This window comes from Malaya genurostris, chromosome 1, assembly GCF_030247185.1.
Source record: "Malaya genurostris strain Urasoe2022 chromosome 1, Malgen_1.1, whole genome shotgun sequence".
NCBI classification, from domain to species: domain Eukaryota; kingdom Metazoa; phylum Arthropoda; class Insecta; order Diptera; family Culicidae; genus Malaya; species Malaya genurostris.
In genome coordinates this window covers 65,065,950-65,085,940 of record NC_080570.1, presented here as the reverse complement: position 1 = coordinate 65,085,940, position 19,991 = coordinate 65,065,950, and the positions used below count along the sequence as shown (strand labels likewise).

At 37.5% G+C, this 19,991-nt stretch overlaps 1 protein-coding gene across 12 annotated transcripts in view; it reads right to left on the bottom strand.

The window, feature by feature from the left end:
* LOC131440312 (C-terminal-binding protein) overlaps positions 1-19,991 on the bottom strand; it is a 193,603-nt gene that overhangs the window by 24,864 nt on the left and 148,748 nt on the right. For 11 of the 12 annotated variants that reach the window (XM_058611472.1, XM_058611473.1, XM_058611474.1 and 8 more), the window contains one exon: positions 5,965-6,855. In XM_058611472.1, the coding sequence (XP_058467455.1) occupies positions 5,965-6,147 (183 nt within the window). In that variant the 5' untranslated portion in view covers positions 6,148-6,855. Of the gene's footprint in view, positions 1-5,964; positions 6,856-6,936; positions 7,120-19,991 lie in introns of those variants that run through there. The other variant, XM_058611478.1, reaches the window with a different exon arrangement.

Sequence of the window (19,991 nt, the reverse complement as noted above, 5' to 3'; positions counted from 1 at the left end):
ACATTTGTAACGATTTCTTATAAAAACGGGTAAATTCATTTGGAAAGTCATAGTAGAAGTAGAAGAAAATGTTTTTACTTTGATTTGGTAACGTTGATCTTAATCTATTGTGCGAAAACTAACGTTTATTTAGAATGGATCATGAAATTTTGTTCAATACCATTTTTCAAATGCCCGGAAATAACAAATAAAGTATCCAAAATAAATGGTACTCGATCACTAAACATTCTAGTACCTGAGAAATCAACACTACACTGGTTTCTAAAAAAAATGTTAATCGGAAAAAACATTGTTTATTTTTTTCGGAAGAACCCTCCTTTTCTTGGTTCCATTTTTCATTTTCAGATGTCGCGACCGATAATGTGCCAATAGCTCAAAACAAGGCTCAAAACCTTTTAAATAAAGACAGAAAATAGGCTTTGAATCAAATGACATTGGCTTCGGTTGACATCGGTAGTACTGATTTTCAGTATAAGTAGGAGGAAAGTAACTGTACTGTAATTTTCAATGAATTTTCATGAAAACTGTAAACAATTTTCCACATTGATAAAATCATTTTTTCGGCTGATGTAATATTATCGGCGGCAGGATTAAAATGTGATAACCGGCGCGCTGATCATCTTTTTCTTAAATTGGCGGCGTGTCGAAATTATCGGCGGCGGCGGCGGCGTGGCGCGGCGGCGCACAGCTCTAATTATGATATTGAAAAATAAGCGATCTATACAATCAGAAATACACAAAAATATTCCACTCGACATTCACAGATTTGATTCGTTTTGTTTTCTAAAATTCAGAACATTCTTCTCTAAAGTTTGTAAAATATCCGGAGCTTAACTGACGAGGTTGGAAATGGTTGAAACTTCAATAAATAACGAACAACGTCAATATTTTTTTTATTTTCCGTGCCATTCACATGGAGTACCAACCAACAATTGAAACCCCAATTGATTTGAAAAATGTTGTCGACGAGACAAACTCACTCATAGTTGCAGCAAATGAAGAGGCACTTGTCCACTTCGGATTGTGCGTGCTACTAGAGGAACTCCTTGGTGGAATGCTGAGCTTGCTAGACTAATACCGTCTTCGTTTTTTAACCTACTCGCGGGCGACTCTGATTCCGAGTAAAACGAACACGTGGTACGCGCCCTAAACAACAACTCATATAAAAAAGGGAAAAATAAACAAACTCGCATGGATGCGTGATGCGACCAGAGAAAATTTTCAGAGCGAAACTACGCGGTTGGAGTTCGATCTAGAGCGACCACAGGTTGCTAAAACAAATACATCAAAAGTTGTTTGGGCGACTCTGGGTCAGCTCTCGGGCTGCTCTGATCAATAAACGAAAACGGTAGAAGGAAACTACGAGAAGCTCTGAAGGAACCAACGACGCAGAGATGGGTCGGAGGCATTCGTATCGGCTCGAAGGGCTTACAAAAATGCTCTTCCATCATCTGAGTGAAGTGGTTTGAAAAGCCTTTGCACAAATATCTCTAGTCTCAACGAGGCTAGTAGATTAAATAAACATTTAAGGGTTTTGTTGGTTTGTGCAAAAAGCACATATTTTGTTTCGATTTTTTCACGTTTCGCCTTCGGCTCGTCAGTGCTTACAGCAGTTCAAACTGAACTGCCATCTCGCACCTAGCAGTTCAATTTAAACCGCTAAGTAGACGCAAAATTTGCACTATTCATTTAAAGCCAAGTCTTGGCATTACATTCCTTTTGTGAAATTTGGCCTTTCTGTTTCAACAGACTTCGCAGCCGATTCTTGGCGTACAGAATCATTGCATGGCTAGTACTACGATCTTACTGACACTATGATTCCTCCCAGGTCTGGGCTCGAACATATGGACAACTGGCTTGTAAGACCAGCGCCGCATGCATTGAACCGCCAACCCAGGTTAAAGGTGCATTCTGCGACGGCCAGTAATAAGCCGCCACTCGTTTACGCCTGAGACGTCAGAAATAATATAGTACCTGTGCTATATTATTTAGCGGTTGCATAAATAGTGCAAATTTTGTGTCTGCTTAGCGGTTTAAATTGAACTGCTAGGCGCGAGATGGCAGTTCAGTTAGAACTGCTTTAAGCACTGACGAGCCGAAGGCGAAACTCGAAGAAATCGAGATCGAGCTATCACCGACAGCTGTTCCTAAGACTTTTTCGGGTAGTTACGATTCTTGGGCCCTTGCTCGAAGAATTGTGACGATTTAATCGGTCAAATGGGCAGTTGAGAGTTTTGCCCCGTACAATTCCCCTGAAAAGGAAGGAGTTTTCCCAGTTTTACTGCAGAAAGGGTATGAACATTTCAAACATGTTTTGAAGAAAATACTTACTTTTAGTCTTGCGACAGGATATATTCCAAGAGCTTGGCAGGAAATAACTGTCAAATTTATTCCCAAAGGCGGTCGCGACACTTATGAGGAAGCGGAGAGTTTCAGGCATATCAGTCTTAGCTCATTTCTTTTTAAAACAGTGGAACACATAGTATATCACTAAATCAGGAATGCTAGTTTGGGCTACATGGAATGCAACATGCTTACCAGCGTTGTGTACAACATTGAAAAAGCTTTCTCACAAAAGCAATCTTGCTTGTGAGTTTTCCTAGATATTGAAGGTGCCTGTGATAACGTGTCTTTCAATTCAATTCTGGAAGCAGCCCGTTGTCATGGCATACCTTCAACAGGGTGGCAAGTGAATTGCCGATTTCAATTTCCCGGTGCGCGAGACAAAATATCCCGGTTTTTTTAACAGGCTCAAATCGCCTATGTTCAGTATTTTTTTTGAATATTTCTAGAAATCCCATATCCAAAAGAACATCGAGAGTTGAGAAATAAAGTATTTTTAGAGTATCTCGATTTAGAAATAGATAATATTCATTATGCCAAGTGCTCATAACAATGACAAGAAGTCTTTCTTGGCTTTCTCATATAGATAAGTTATGCAATCACTTTGAAACTCGATTTTGGAACCAAGGCTCGGAGGACTGAGTGTCATATACCATTCGAATCAGTTTGTCAAGATCTGAAATTGTGTATGTATCTATGTAACGTGGGATCAATTTTTTGAGAGATAACTGAATCGATTTTCCGAACTATTCAGTCCTTTGTAAAACTACTACTAAATAATAAGTCTTATTTAAGCTATCTGGAAAATCTATAGTTCTTAAAACTCTTAGGATTCAAACTAGGAGTGTATTCTACAGATGGGCAAAACCGTTCATTACAAAGAATTGCTCAAAACTTGATAGTTCTACCGAAAGAATTAGTTCTGTTGAACCGTTCTTTCGTTCTTCTTAAACACAAAATGGAGTATTGCCTCCAGCTTTTCATTTCTTTAATCAGGAAATCATGATTTACTACCAATAGGGCTAGTAATTTTTTCCCCGGATTTGCACTAAAATTCCCGACTTTTTCCCGGTTTTTTCCAGTGAAACGAAATTCCCGACTTTCTCATGATTTTCCCGGTGCGCGAGACAAAAAACTCCCGGTTTTTAGAACAGGCTCAAATCGCCTAAGTTCAGTATTGTTTTGAATATTTCTAGAAATCCCATATCCAAAAGAACATCGAGAGTTGAGAAATAAAGTATTTTTTGGGTATCTCGATTTAGAAACAGAAAATATTCATTATACCAAGTGCACATAAAAATAGGAAGGAGTCGTTCTTGGCTTTCTCATATAGATAAGTTATGCAATTACTGCGAAAACCGATTTTGGAACCAAGACCCAGAGTCTAAGAGATGGCTGAACCGATTTTCTTGTGGTCCCATGCGAATTTCATCCGGATCCGACTTCCGGTTGTAAAAAGGGTGAACAGTTGGAGATCTGCAGAGTGAAAATATAAGCTCTAATCTTGATTAGAAACTGTTTCTTCGGTTCGACAGCCTCCTTGTATCGATTATATGATTTTGAGTGCTGTTTTGTTAATTACGCTCCCAACATTCGATATAGCATTATCAACGAAACGCTGAGCCACAAGACTTTCAAAACGTTTTTGTTTAAGTATGAGGATTTGCTTAATAGAAGATTTAAGATTTAAATAATCCTTAGAACGACGTATAAAGACCTCATCCACAATTTGTTCAAACATTCATCTTTAGAACCAACAGTACCACCCAGCTCAATGTATTCCATCTTTATTTCGTCTGTTACTTTGCTACTAATGTTATTCGTATGTATTAGCTAAAAACTAGATAAAAACTCATCTTTTTGACTATTTCCAATTAATTCGAGGTAACAGTAGAATTAAAACAAGAAACATAGCTGGCCAGCGGATATGATAAAAGTGATAAATCTTGCATTTCACGAAGCAATATACAATTAACATTTTCGCAATTTTGTGTAAAAATCAACACATTTTATTCAGACTTCATGCTCTCTTCAATACTTCTCGTAAGTGCAGCTTTTACCCCCAAATTCGATTATTGTTAGTGTTTTCTAGGTGGCATTCATTTGAAAGCCAAATAACTAATTTCTACCAACAATCATTCTCTTTTTATACGTTATCAAAGGTCACGAATGTATGTAACTTCTATCAGATTCCTCAAACCAGCAAACATTCCGAAAAACGCAACTACCTTGTATACATCCTCTGAGAATTCGAATTTTTTTCTTTTCTATATAGAGAACTGTCATTCTTAAATAAAGAAGTGTCTTCCAATACTATATTAGCCTAGCATAGTCCAAAAAAAAGTATACCTAAGGTTTTAAATGAACAAAAAACAATTCTCCTCCAGATTCTATCTAACATCACATACGATATTCTTTCAAAATTGAATTTTGGCGAAATAGAACAAAATCCTTCTAAAATTCTTAAAATGGACTCTTATCTCTCTGGGAAAACAACAACAATTTATACCTCTGCCTGGAAGGATTCTTAGTGTCAGTAGGATCCATAGTACTAGCCATGCAATGATTCTGTACACTAAGAATCGGCTGCGAAGTCTGTTAAAACAGAAAGGCCAAATTCCACAAAAGGAATGTAATGCCAGGACTTTGCTTTTTTTACCTCTAGTGACTGAGATGATCTAAGTTTGATTCTTCGCCGACATCAACACCCGCATTCTTGTGAATCCTACTGTGAAATCCATAGGTAATGATGTTTAAGATAAATTAAACATTCACTGAATAAATCAAACCATCTTTTAAACATTTCTAAGGGTTTTCACAAACTCTCAGAAACCAGCTTTTTGAATTTTGTGAATCCAATGAAATCAATACCAAGATTACAACACAAGTATTGTCTCAAGATGACATTACTGAGACAAATTATGATGAAATTAGGACAATCATTAGCCCACTAAAAACATGAAGGCTCCTAAGAATTTTTCATTATTTTGTTGAACATGCCTGATATTTCTTTTGCAATCATATTATGCAACCTTATTCTGAAATTTAATAGAAATCCAGCAAAAGCATCCGTTGTTTTTGGGATTGTTGAACGGAACATGGGATGTTGGCCCCATCTCCGATGGATTGTGTACCTTAGAACCTGTGTGGGACAATACGATGTTTCAAAACTTTTATTAAACTTCTCACTTAAATACAAAATTAAGTATTACCTTCAACTTTCCATTTGTTTAATTGAGAAAATCGTGATTTACTACGATTAGGGCTAGTAATTTTTTCCCGGATTTGCACTAAAATTCCCGATTTTCCCGGTCACTTGCCACCCTGCACTTACAGATCGTTCAGCATCCTTTCGGGGATGCAGAACGATTTGTTTCTTTGTTTTGTGCTGTTTTCCCACTTCACAATTCCCTACCATGTTACTTTTATCCTTCCCTTCCCATCAGGAAATTGATGAGAAACCACGGCAAGGCACAAATCTCCAAATAACTCCACTTGAGCCAATGAGTTCTGATTCCTGATAAGCATCATACAATACCCTTGGCATCTTAGAGCTTAAGCAGTGTGCCTTAATATTATATTATATTATTGAATAAAAAAAAAAAAAAGCATCATACTTACTTTTTCGTGAATCTCCGATGTACTTTGCGCGTCGCAAAACGCGACTGTGGCGACGTCCTTCAGAATCGGCATCTCGATCGAACAATCCCGACCGTCCAGCAGTGCGACCAGCGGCCGTGACTGCATCGGCCCGTTCGAGATGGGACCACGCACATCGCCCAAACGGGATCGTTTCGGCAACATTGTTGACGTATTTTGGCGGGAGGGGGAGAGCTTTTATTCCTATCGAATGATCACTGCGAGTATCTTGGCGGACCGTTTTCTTCACGCACCTCACCCACTCCTTTTCTTCTGTTGCACTGAATTCTCAACACTGATGTACTTCGCACCACATTCACCAGCGGACGGTGTATTTTTTTTAATTTTTCTGTGCCACTGAAAATTCCAAATCGCGGGGAAACTGCTTCTAAAATTTCACCACTGTATGGATAGGATTTACTCTTAATCTAAACACAGCACAAGCACTGACTTATAGTAGGAAATATATGTGCATATATATGAACGACTAAATATTAGTAACTCTTTTCCTAACAGATTAATTTGTTGTATTCACAGACGGGTTGTGTATGGTTATGGTTTTTCGCTTCTTCGCCAACTCGAATTCACTGTACAAGGAAAAAAACAAAAGTTGCTTTGCAGATTTTTTCTTCAATTCACGCTGAACGACTGTTGGTTTCAGTGGGTCATCATCAGCTAGTTGCCCCTCCTGGATCAGCGATGTGCCTTTGGCAGCATCACGTGTGTATGTGTATATGTGTGAGAACGCGTCTAAAAAATTGCAATGAATGGGTGACAATTTTGCGTGAACTTTTAGCTCTAGTTTTGTCCTCTGACTACGAGTTATTGGGGAAGGTTATTTTCGCCTAACCGTAGTCTTCATTGTGGCGGGTTCTGGAAGGAAAAATAGAAAATGGCATAAATTAGTTTTTGATTATGAAAAGGACTAAAAATAATTAAAACTCAAATGAACACCTGCACTACGCCAAACGTTTCAAGAATAACCGCAACATACAAACATCGAACTTCTTTTTGCTGTGAACCGCAGAGGACTTTAAAAGTCGTTTCAATATTTGCGAGAAGATCTCACAACCCAACGTATCCTACCGCATGAAAGCAGGACGAGATAAAAGGGGTGAAAATTTATCGATTTTTTCAACCACCAGCACCACTGCCATCACCACCACCACCAGCAGCAGCAGGAGCAGCCGTCGGAAGGAGTAGCGCCGCTAACAATATCACCAGCAGCAGTAACAACAATGACAGTGGAAATAACACACAGCACTGTTGAAACCGGTGAAACCACGCGTACTGAGGCTGATGCTGCCGCACCACCCCTCGATCAAAACCAACTCCCTTTTATTATCCGAGCAGGTTTGTGTCTACCAGCACCTCGTAATTCAGCAAAAACCGGCTTTTGCCGGCATATTCCAAGCGTCCTCGTCCTCCAACCAACCAACCAACCTGGTGTCGTCTGAGTGAGTACAAGTGCGTTGTGTGTATGTATGTGTATGCATGCGAATGTTTTCCAGAGGGTTTAGGTTTAGGGAATGTGCCGGAACGTGTCGACATTTGTAACATATATTCATATTAAACCGGAACATGACTGCTTTCCGACTAGCTTTACTGCGGCTGAGGAGTATTCAGGTTTCAACTGCCGGTTGGTCCTCGCTTAGTGTCATCGTTTAGCGTAGGGTGCCCCTCGCAATGTTGGCAGCGCATTGAACAATGAAAACCAAGTGAGACAAAGCAAGAGAGAGGAAGAGAGAGAGAGAGAGTGAGCGTCACTACAAGAGAAGGTTAATTTATACTCGACTCATGCTCAGTGATGCCAAAACTCAATGGATTGTCGGTCTTGAATTGAATAGAAATGTAAGCACTATACAGTAAATTAGGATTTTACGCGCGTTTCTGGAACAACGCAGTTCGTAATTATCTCAAGCTACGATTTAAAACCTTTCAAAACACATGATTATTATTTAGGTGTTTGTTCACGATTACCCGATTTGCGACACAAATAACAAATTCGAATTTCTTTCTCACGCTTTGGTACCGACTCGTCTGTGCAAAGTAGTTGTTTTTTGCGTTTTGGACGTCAGAATCAAAGGCACTCAAGTAGAGTTAAACTTTACGGCTGTCTAGCGGTTCAAATTGGATTGTTATGGAGCACTAGCATTACGATTTGAATTGCCTAGCACTGACGAGTCGAAGACGAAACTTAAAAAATAATCTAAGGCCATATTTATTTAAAGAACCTTAATCACTTTAATTGAAAACGACTATCTCTTTTCAATGGTATTCACCGAAAGGATGGAATGAAAATTTTGATATCCATCTTTTCATCTATGTCGCACCCAGAGTCGACTTCTTAGCTTATTTCATCAGCTTCTGTTTGACAATTGCGCAACATTTCAACATGGGGTGAAATGAAGGGAATTTGTTTGGATTGATGTCCTTTTCGAAAAAATCCACCCCGTTGTCTCGAAACTACTGTAGTACTCCTCTGTACTAACCTGAGACCAACACACTACAGGTCCATTGAAAGCTTCTAATGTCCCCGGTTTTAACCTTTTGGTCGTACGCGATGTATGGAAAATTACACTTTATCGGGTGATCCTGCTTGTAAATTTGAGAATCCATAGTCAAAATTCTAGGTTTTAGTCCGCATGATGCAAATACCTTGCCAAATCACAAGATTTCATGCGAATTTATCAACAAAACCGAATTGAACTTTTGTTCGGAAAGGGAATTATTGTGAATTATTTGTTTATTTGGGGAGCAGGAAAAAGCCCGATGGAGATGAAATATAGCAATCTCACTCTACAGCAGGCATAAAACCTCCTCATCTTTTTTATCTACAGATTACTATGATCCAACAGATACATTTACGTTTAAAACTAACAGTTAAAGCTAAACCACTAGCCCTATAACTAGTTGATGACACAATATTACAGCATTACAGAGCAGCTTCCTTGAAAGGCGAGATAGAAGAGAAAACTGGATATAAAGATGGAAGGAGAAGGTTAGTTGAGGGAACAGTGAGTGAGCGTGGACGAACGACGAGGTTAGAACCGGCATGTAGATCTAATTAGTGATAAAAAAAATGTGATTAATCCACCTAGCAGTGAGATGATACCTTTTTTTATCACTCCGCATGTGTTTTTTGCATGGATATTCTTGGGTATTTTAGTTCTCATGACATTATTTTAATTATCGTCGTTTTAAACGGCAAATTGAGATTTTAATCACTCATTACCCTGTAATTTCGAAACTGCAAATCGTATCGAATTTCAATCTTAACGTGCGACAATCGATTGAATATTTCATGAGATGTCGAAGTAAGTTCCACTTTAAAGTTTTTCGTCATTATTTATGGTACTTCCAGAGCCGGTATTCAGGAGCTAGCATAATCCAAAATAATTCGAATGGCCATAAATTAATATGCCAAACAATTTACATCTTCTATAGCGGTATGCATTTTAAAAACTCATCATCTGTAACTCCAGAATCGGATAAAATTCACCAATTTTGGATTGGACCATAAGTCCTTTAATTTGAATTTTTGTTTTTGAAGCTCGATTTGGCCTTTTTGAAAAAAATGATTGAGCTTTGAGAAACGATTCGATACTGGAACCGAACTTCTAAAATCGGTGTAGCCGAAATCAGTTAAATTCACCTGAGTGTGTAGACATCTTTGAGAAATTGTAGTGCGAATTAAATTTTTGGGTACCTCTCGAATCGAAAACTGAATACCGTTTAAACTGAAATAAATTTATTTCGTAATCGACTATCCAAATCAGCAAACCCGATAAACCTGATTAATTTATGTGAAATGGACATTTTTATACTAATCACCCTGTATCTCCTAAGCCAGGAATCGGATCTGACTAAATTTTATTGGATTTTAAGACCTCTCATTTGAATCATAGATGATTCTTAGATTTCATTTGAATCTTAGATCGGTTCAGCCATCTACGAGAAAAATGAATTGCATTATTTTAATTTCGTTTCATATATCATCCTGTAGTTCCGCAATGCTGAACTATGTCTTTCGGGTACTTAGAAACAATTGTATGTAACAGTATAAAAAATCGTGTTTTATGTTGTTCCCAAGCATTTCTTTGCCAGACAGTGCTTAAAAGTTGTACTGCTGGAATAGGGAAAAAAGTCGCTTACACAAAAATTTCAATATCTCCGTTGAAAATGGACGGAATTTAACAATCTATGGCTTGTTGGATAGGTATTACCGTTCGGAATCTAAGTCTGAAAATATATTCTGTTTTCAATGTCAATTGTGACAGATACTGTCAAAAAACTGAAAATTTTGACATAAAACTTCGTATAACTCAAAAAGTAAACATCCGATCTCAAAACCATTCAATAGCGTTCTGGGTGACGGGGAGACCTTTCATTTGCAACCAGTTTGATCAAAATCAGTCCAGCCATCTCTGAGATCTCGACCTCTTAGTTGACAACACACATACACACACACACACACACACACACACACACACACACACACACACACACACACACACACACACACACACACACACACACACACACACACACACACGGACATTTGCTCAGTTCGTCGAGCTGAATCGATTGGTATATGTCATTCGGCCCTCCGGGCCTCGGAAAAATTTTCTAAAGTTTGAGCGAATTCTATACCTATTTTTTATATATATAAAAAAAGGTTAAAAAGGTGGAAGACGGAGAAAATGAGAGGGAGGACGAACAGGTCAGTTTCGACGAATCTGATTAGTTTCCAATGAAGATGGTGAACTTTTTTTTACTGGATAGTTAAGGAATCATTGAATAAGCGTTTCATCGCATTACGCGAGAGATGAAAATCAAAGACCTGCGAGGGAAGCGGATCACTACGCTGAAACCCATTTTTGTTGAGGAACGTTTCGACGAAAACTGTTTCGCCGAATGGGTAATTTCACCAAAAGTTATTTCACCGAAATAATCATTTCGTTGAAAGGATTGTTCAACTGAAAATGGCGCACAGAGCATAAATCGACGTGAACATTTCATAAGGTCATATAAACCAATGAGCGATTCCCTTTGTTTATTTTCTCTTCTGTTAATGACTCCCTAAGTTTCACATTTACTTACAAAATATTCGTGTAGAATGTGTTGCTTGTAAAATAAATGGTGTCCAAGAAGATGTTACAGGAAATCAATTGGCATACAAATATGATTATAAACCGATAAAAAAAATTAATATTTTTTAATACCTGAAAAATCAATAAAAAACAAAGTTTTTATCGCAATATTTCTGTTTCAAATTAGTTATGGAAACCAACATTTGACGGAAATTTAATTAGTGGTTTTTTGAAGAAGTTACTGCTAAAACCATTTGAGGTTTTGCAAAATTTTAGTTTTTTGATGAAAATAAAATAACCCATTTACGTTAGAACATGATTTTACAGATTAAAAGCAATAAATTTGCTTAAAGTAACCGCGAGAAATTCAAAAATATTTTTTTTTGTTGGTAAATTTTCAAATTCTTTAAAAAACACTCAACTTTGCAGTGTGTAGTTTTTTTAGAGTGCCCAATTGACTTGAAGATTTGAGCTCATATTCTTAAATTTCGTCTTAGATTTATCGGTGCATTTGCAGTTTATGTTTTTTTTTATTTAAAAGATATTTTATTCAGGTCCATTTGTCCTTTGGTATAGTTGTCTCCTTGTCCGGTTTATTACATGGCTTACCGTAGTGAACAGCTTTTTGGCAATATTGACATGTGGCCATCTGATTGTCATAGGTAACAAGTGATTTGCACGGTATTCTTGTATCCTGACCGAATGTCACATAAGAAGGTATAGGCCTCCTCAAGCGCATGCGTAACAAACGTACGCCATTTATAATACTGGGGAAAGAATTCTTTCACTTTTCTTTTTCGATAGAGAGAATCTCTCCGTTTTGGGACATGGTATGGCGAATATAAGGATCGATGACACTTGAGGGAAGATCATGCACACGCACTTCTATAGCACTATCTTCCATATATACTGGAATGTTGATATTTTCATGCTCCACATAGTGCACATTATTATTGTCTTTAGCGAATTGAATTACATCCAACACTTTATAGAACTGGATATAAACAACATTATTGGTCTTATTGCATTGAAGTAAATGCACACGTTTAATGTCAAGATGCATTTGCTCCTTAAGCAAACCTTCTAGTTCTCGTATCGAAGGTCGAATTTTGCACTGTCTGAAGTCAACAATAATTGTATTCTTTCGTACCGGCGGTAGCTTTTGTTCGTTTGGTTCACTCATTTTCGAGGTCTATTGTTCACTACACAATACTGTACTTGGTTTCTTCTGTCCCCAACGTAAGCGGTTTTGTTTTATCGACTGACTTGGATGAGATGTAAACCCGAGCTGCAGTTTATGTTAAATCGCTAAAGCCATCTTAGGGTTTAACATAAATATAAAAATTTACAGAAGGTGCACGCAAAAGTACAGCCACCCTTTAAAAAAGTCAATTTCAACTCGAATTGGTATTTCCGGTCGTGCAAAACAAATAGTTTGTTGAACTGAAGACGTGTACCAAATTTTGTTCAAATCGGATTATGTGAAGTTTGATGATTTGTCAATAATTTCAGAAATCGTTCTGTTCTGTTTTTAATTTCAGTTGATTATATCACTCTCTATAACATGTGATCTGATTCGTGGCATTTTTAAATCAGCGTGCAAAATGCCGTACCACAGGAGATACTGGAGTTCCGTTAAATTATTACTTTCAGAGTTGTGCTGCATAACATCTAGAGTATTTCAATTGAAGGAACGCGTTTTCAAGTTAAAAGGTTTAAAGGTTGTACCTCTAGGGTACTTTTTTCGCAAGTTTCCATTTTCGTTATTTTCATCCATTTTCTAGAGTATCTAGTGTATTCTAGTTATCTGATTTTTTCAACGCTACACATCTGGTTACTCTATTTTACTTAATTATCTCTTCACTCAACAAACATTTTTTTTTAAATATTTTCTTATATATATTTTTTACGACCAAATGATTTCTTATCTATTTTTATCTAGCTTCTGAGAAAAGTTTTATTTGCCTTTCAGGTAGGGGCTCGAACATCCTTCCAGGTCGGGTTCGAGCATAGGACAACCGGCTTGTAAGACCAGTGCCCTATGCATTGAACCGCCAACTCGAACGTACTTTATCTCAAAGGTGGAAATAAACCTATTTTGCGCATGAAAATGTGAATCAAGATTTACGATTGCGAATCAAAATATCGAACACCGAGAATTGCGATTATGTTTTAAATTGTGGAAAATGAGATTGAAGACTTTTTTTAAATTCTAAGTAAAACCAAAATTTATCTTATCAAAAACCATTCGTTTCAAAATTCATTATAATATCTACAAGAAATATGTGATATGAAAAGATAATACTGACTTTTTTTATTTACCGTGAATCAATAAATTTGCTTATTTCCACCCCTGTTAAAGTTTTTGGTTGATTTCAATATGTCACTTCAATGAATCAACTATTTTGTCTATATTCTATTCACTCGTTTACATTGTAGCAATCATTTCATTTAGAAAAAGCGGGTGAGTAATGTCGAGGGAGTATTTTTTCTCGAACGCGAAGCAGTCAAATGCTGGCTATATTTGCACTCGTTTGTGTGCGAATTTCGCACTGTGAAAAGTGCACAAGGCTCATCAAATTATTCTATATATGCAAACAAACTGCAGATTTTTTTCTTCGATTTACACAGGAGCACTTTTTAAGGTACTTTAGATAACATTAACACATGGATCAATAAGTCCCGAGACTAAAGCAGAGATGGCGCTCGTAGTAAACCAATAACCACGTCTTTCTAGAGTACTAACCTTTGCTTCAAACGACTCAAAAAAAATGGAAAAAACCGAGTTTCGTGTTTTGATAAAACATTGTTTTTTAATGGGTAAAAATACCGTGCAAGCGAAACAATGAATTGAAAAATGTTATCCGGACTCTTGTCCGTTAAAAGCAACGATTTGTCAGTGGTTCGCCGAGTTTAAACGTGGTCGTACCGACACAAATGACGCGGAACGCTCGGGTAGACCTGTGGAAGCCGTTACACCGGAAAATGTGAGTGAAGTGACAAAAATTATAATGAAAGATCGTAAAGTGAATATCCGTGAGATTGCTGAGATGACACAGATATCATATGGAAGTGTATTTACTATCCTTCATGAAAAATTGAGCATGAAAAAGGTTTTTTCCAAGTGGGTGCCGCGATTGCTTTCGATGGAACAAAAACAGCAATGAACAAAACAATGAAAACAATGGCGAAATTGAACGAATTGGGCTTTGATCTGCTTCCCCACCCCCCATACTCGCCAGATTTAGCCCCCAGTGACTACTGGCTCTTTGCTGATCTTAAAAAAATGCTCCAGGGAAAAAGATTTGGCTCAAATGATGACCTGAATCGCTGAAACTGAAGCTTATTTTGAAGCGAAAGATAAATTTTTTCATAAACATGGTATTGAAAAATTGGAAAAACGTTGGAACCATTGTATCACCCTAAAAAGTGATTATGTTGATGAATAACAAAAATTTTGCAAAAAAATGTTGTTTCCATTGTTAGTCTCGGGACTTATTGATCCATGTGTTAGTAGTCATGAGAAGGGTTGATTTTGAATAATGCTCCCCATCGTTGTCCACTTTGTGTTGTGTTGGAGCAACAATGCAAACGACCAGCAGCAAGATGAAGCAAACGATCTTCTTTGAAGAGTGACACTGAAACTGAGCTCTAGACCTGAACCAACCGGAATGATGCACTTGCTTTAATTCCTGTTCAGTAACAACTAACATCCCTTCCTATTCCTTAGACGATCTACAATTAGGTCTGGCCGGCTTCGGAACTGATCAAAGAACTCTGGGGTTACCAGAAGAAGGATGATTTGCCAGTCCTATCATCTAATCATCTAGAAATTTTCTGTACAATTTCAGCTAATCCCGATCAGTAACGGAGTAGCAACCAGGGGTGGTCGCTCAAGGTCAAGCTAAAAAAAAGGCACGATTTTAAAAGTCTGTAAATTTTGATGAATGTCTATTAAAAACATAATTTCAAAAACTCTGCAACAAAAATATGTCTGCAGCTTAAGTTTTTTTGGAAAAATTTGCCGATTTACACACAAGCATCCCTGGTATTTCTGCCGATGACAACGATGACAATCTCTCTTTGAACACCGGAGGTATTTTTTGTTGCTGGCGCCATCTGTTTGTCAGACCGGCGACTTATTGACCTACCTGTAATATGCGAGTAAATCTAGTATAGCCTTTGCTTTAGTATCTTTGTTTTTGCAGACATTTCCTAGTAATATCGACTACAAACATGATTAGACAAAGAATCAAAGTATTATCAAACTTTGATCAGGATACACAACCAAACTCTAGCTCCTATCTTCTCAGAAAGTTATCAACTTTTTCTACAAAAAAACCGCATACCGCGAATAATTAGCATTCTAACAACGCAGAATGCTAACTTGACTATCAGTGAAAATTCATTACTAGCTTCCTCAGTTTTCTCGCGTAGATTGATTAGATTCCTGCAAATTCCCTAGCAGCAGCAGTAACAATAGCACCAATAGGAACAAAAACTGCCGTACCCAAATAAAACTTTTCAGGCATCAAAAAAGTTATATCATCACCAGAGTAAAAGTTAGACGGCACAAAGTTTATTCCAAAGTATGAAAGTTTCATGAGTGAAGCAAACGAACGAATCCCCGCGCGATAGAAATTGGGGGGGGGGCGCGGTGACTAGCGCGGTGTGTGGGAGTAGTAGAACCCCGGGACGAAAGAAAAACTTCGAAATAAATAAGTTGAATTCACCCCGTTAGCGGAAAAGATGGAAAATCCTATACCATCCCCGCCCGGGCGTCGGTCGGCCTTCACTGCGAGTTGTGAACCACTTTCCATCCCGAACAGAAGTTTTCTGCCGGGACAAAGTTTCGATGCGAACGGAGAACTTATTCAAGCGCTTCGGTGGTGTCCGTGTGAACGGAAGTGGAGGAAGGAAGAGCAAGTAAAAGTTGACTGAAAACAACAGTAAAATGAAAAGATGAAAGAAAGTTTCTCTGGAAGAAATCCAACAGTCCGACTCCAGCCACCTGCCGCAGCAGCAACAGCAGCAGCACTTTGCCGTCAGTTGTCTCTTGCCTAGGCACTTTGCCGGTCGTTCATCGACTAAAGGATTCTGCTGCAGTCGTTTGCCATTTTAACTGCTGCAAGGATGTGTGGACGTTTACCAGGGCCTTTTCAACAATGTCGAGAGTTTATTTTTCATATTTTGAAAAATAACTTATAGGCAACTGTTGTTCAGGAATTTCACTACCATACAAACGAGAGGTATGGGATTAGTTAGTGTCTTACAAGATCATTGTATCATTGGGGATATTCATCATCACTTGAATAATAAAACTAACATTTGATAAGTGAAACGATTCATTAGTTCTTAGGTCCGGCATCGTTACGAAAAAAAGGACATCGGACAAGGAGCCGTGGCGGGTAGGAGGTTGCGCAGTAGTGTAAAATTGCAGTTAAAAGTATTCCGTTTTCCTACTGCAAGCAACCGGCGCTCTCAACTTATAGATGGGAAAAAAAGTTAAAGTTGAACTATCGCCGAGATAAATCGGCCATGAGAAAAAAATAAGAAGAAAAAAAAAACTCTCCGGAAAGTTCATCCTTTTCGAGCGGGTTGGAATGAGAGAGAGAGAGAGTATGTGTTTTTGTGCCATCCGTTCGTTAACTTTCCCCCATACGGGAAAGTTCACTGCATTATTGAAAAGTTAGTACTGTTTCGCTGTAGAGGAGTCTTGTGTACGGGCTTGTTTCGTTTTCGCCTCAACAGAAGCTTGTTTGCATGTGAAGTTTGCACGGAAATCATTGATAATCAACAGAAAACTCATCTCTGATCCATATGGTTACTGTTTGATGTTAGAAACATTTTCAGTTAATGAAGTAACTCAAAGAATGCCAACAAAATCATGTTTGACGAGAGTTGCTGTCATTATGGACACGCGAAAGTGATCAACTGTAGACAATTGCATAATCACAAAAACTTTATGTTACTGCACGGAAAGAAATGCGTTACCATTGCTATTGTGTAAAAAGTCACGAAACCAGCCTGTTTGGCATTTTATATTGAACCGCGAGGTGGCAGTAGCAGTTCAAAATAAACTGCTAATACACTGAAGAGCCGAAGGTGGAACGTCAAACAAACAATTATTTCATCTTTGCATAAAATCATGACATTCCTTAATTTTACTATCAAAATGAGAAAAAAACTCTTTGTTTTAAATTGCTTGCTTGATTCTAAGCATGGATACATTTTTCATTTGGCAAATGTCAAAAAATATGTTGTGTAAGTTTATCTGTATGTATTCTTATATATTTGCTTTTTTGGCTATGCAATCGCTGTGAAAACCGACTTTACAACCGAGGCGCGGAGGGCCGAGAGTCATATACCATTCGACTTAGTTCGTCGAGATCACAAAACGTCTGTGTGTATGTATGTATGTATGTGACAAATAATGTCACTCAATTCTCTCATAAATGGCTGCACCGATTTTCACAAACTCAGATTCAAATGAAAAGTCTTACGGTGCCATAGACTGCTGTTAAATTTTATACCGATCCGACTTTCGGTTCCTGAATAACAGGGTGATATGCACCATAGAAATGAAAAAAAGTCACAGAGGTTTCTCAGAGATGCCGTGACCAATTTTCACAAACTTAGATGCAAATGAAAGGTCTTATGGTCTTATACAATTTTCCTCAATTTCATTTAGATTCGACTTCCGGTGCCGGAATTATAAAGAAATATGTGGAAATCTAAGGAAAAATAGTGCATTAAATTTTCTCGGAAACTTCCTAAACCGATTTTCATAAACTAAGATGAAAATGAAAGGTCTTGAAATTCTTTAAAAAATCCCCGAAAGGTTAATCCAGATCCGACTTCCAGTTACAGGAATTACAGAGCGATTATTGAAAACTTTCAATTTCATGAGTATTTTTTAACAAGCGATTGTGAGAAGAGGTGACCATTTTTATAAAACTTACTGCTAAATTCATCTAGTTGGCAGATCTTGTTAGCTAGAGAATAAATAAAACTTTTTTAGAACTACTTGTTCCCGGTTTACGCTTTCGAAAGCACCGATAATAGTGAAGAGACGCTCCAAAAACGAAACTCGCTTCGATTTCTCAGCAACGACTAAACCGATTTTCACAAATCATGGTTCAAATTAAAGCTCGTATTGTCCCAAAATATGCTGTGCAATTTCATCCAGATCCGACTTCCGGTTCCGAAATTGTAGGGCAATGAGTGTCAAAACAATCAAATCGTCATTCAAAATGACGATGCAGAACTAGTACGCGACGGTACGTGCGGATTTGCTCCGTTCGCAGCGTGCTTTGTTAAATTTCATATAGCGTGCAGTGTTGCCATGTTTAAATTTATAATCTTTAAGTGAAGAAATGTAAATTTCTAAATCTTTTATTTAATTTGTGCCTACTTGTGAGTGTTATTACAAAATCATGATAACGATGCTTTTCTATAAGATTGCCTTTCTCATATAGAAAGTTTATGCAATCACTTGAAAAATTGGCGCAGAGGGCTAAGTGTTCTATATCATTTGACGCAGTTCATCGAGATGAGCAATGTATGTTTCTGTTCGTGTATGTGTCAAAAATGTCACTCATAAAATAGAAAATCTCGTAGTTTCGTTGGTTGCTATTGAATTTCATCATGCTTTCATATGGTAAAGTGTGTCTAAAATTGCACACCGTCGCACAGTGGTCCAAAACTGGAAAAAGACGGTCAAAAGTCTGTACTGACTTTCCCTGATTTTTAAGAACTAACGTGTCTTCGAAGAAGTTTCACAAGATTATATTACGCTTCTTTTGAAAGTCGCATTGTCTGCGAATGATTATTATGTCATATTTGAGAATATCTGCAAAAGTGGCATCCCTGAATGTACCTTAGCCTACTGAGTGAGAGGTAAGATTTCTTATTGACAACGGCTCATTCAATCTGTTAAAGAAGGATAAATACACATTTGGAAAAACGAACAAAAGCTCATGCACACATATCTTCTCATTTATAACTCGCTCTTCAAGAACCGAAAATCCGTTCAGCTTGTAGCTTGTTTCCACCTTACCAGCAGGGATGTCAGGTCATTTTTTCAAAAATCTGTGATCAAGCCAAAACCTGTCTGTGCAAAATCTGTGCACGTTTCCTCGTTTCCATAATAACTGATTTGAATCATTTTAGTAAGCAAAAAAAAAGTCTCACTATTTCCTACCGCTCTGTAATTTTTGATGCTAAACTGTGATCAATTTCAAAAATCTGTGATCGATTTCAGAAATCTGTGAAAATCTGTGTCATTTTTAAATCTGTGCAAAAGGTTGAAAATCTGTATAACACATCAAATCTGTAGAACACAGAAGATTAATATCAGCTCACTTTAAAGATTCGATTCACTGGAATAGCTCAGTAGCGAATTGGCCATCTCTACGCTCACTGCAAAATTGAGTTACAGAAATAGCAGACGCGTGACGCCCTCCGTTTCTTAACCCATTCATGGTTTCAGCCTGGCCATAGTGAAAATGAATCACACGAATAGTACTCAGGATATTCTCATTGGAAAATAAATTGGATTAGGAATATATCTTCCTATAAGTATTTTAAAAGTTTGCTGTATTAAGTTGCATATTTCGCTTCGGTACAAGGTTTTCTAGGAAAAAAGGTAAAATGAAAACCTATGCACTACCTTCAACAAAAATATGGGATTTTTTATTATCTTTAATTATTCCAAACAAAGTATGCATAAAAAAATAACTCGAAACAAGTTATAAATAAAAAACTGATTTTAAGGGGGTTGCCATAAAAACGCTTTGTATATCCGAAACGGTGCGACCTACACTTTTGGTATATTTGACAAAGTAAATTATTTTCAATAACTCTAAAACTTTGTAGAAGAAAAAAAATTTCTATCTCTTCAAAAAAAAAAGTTAT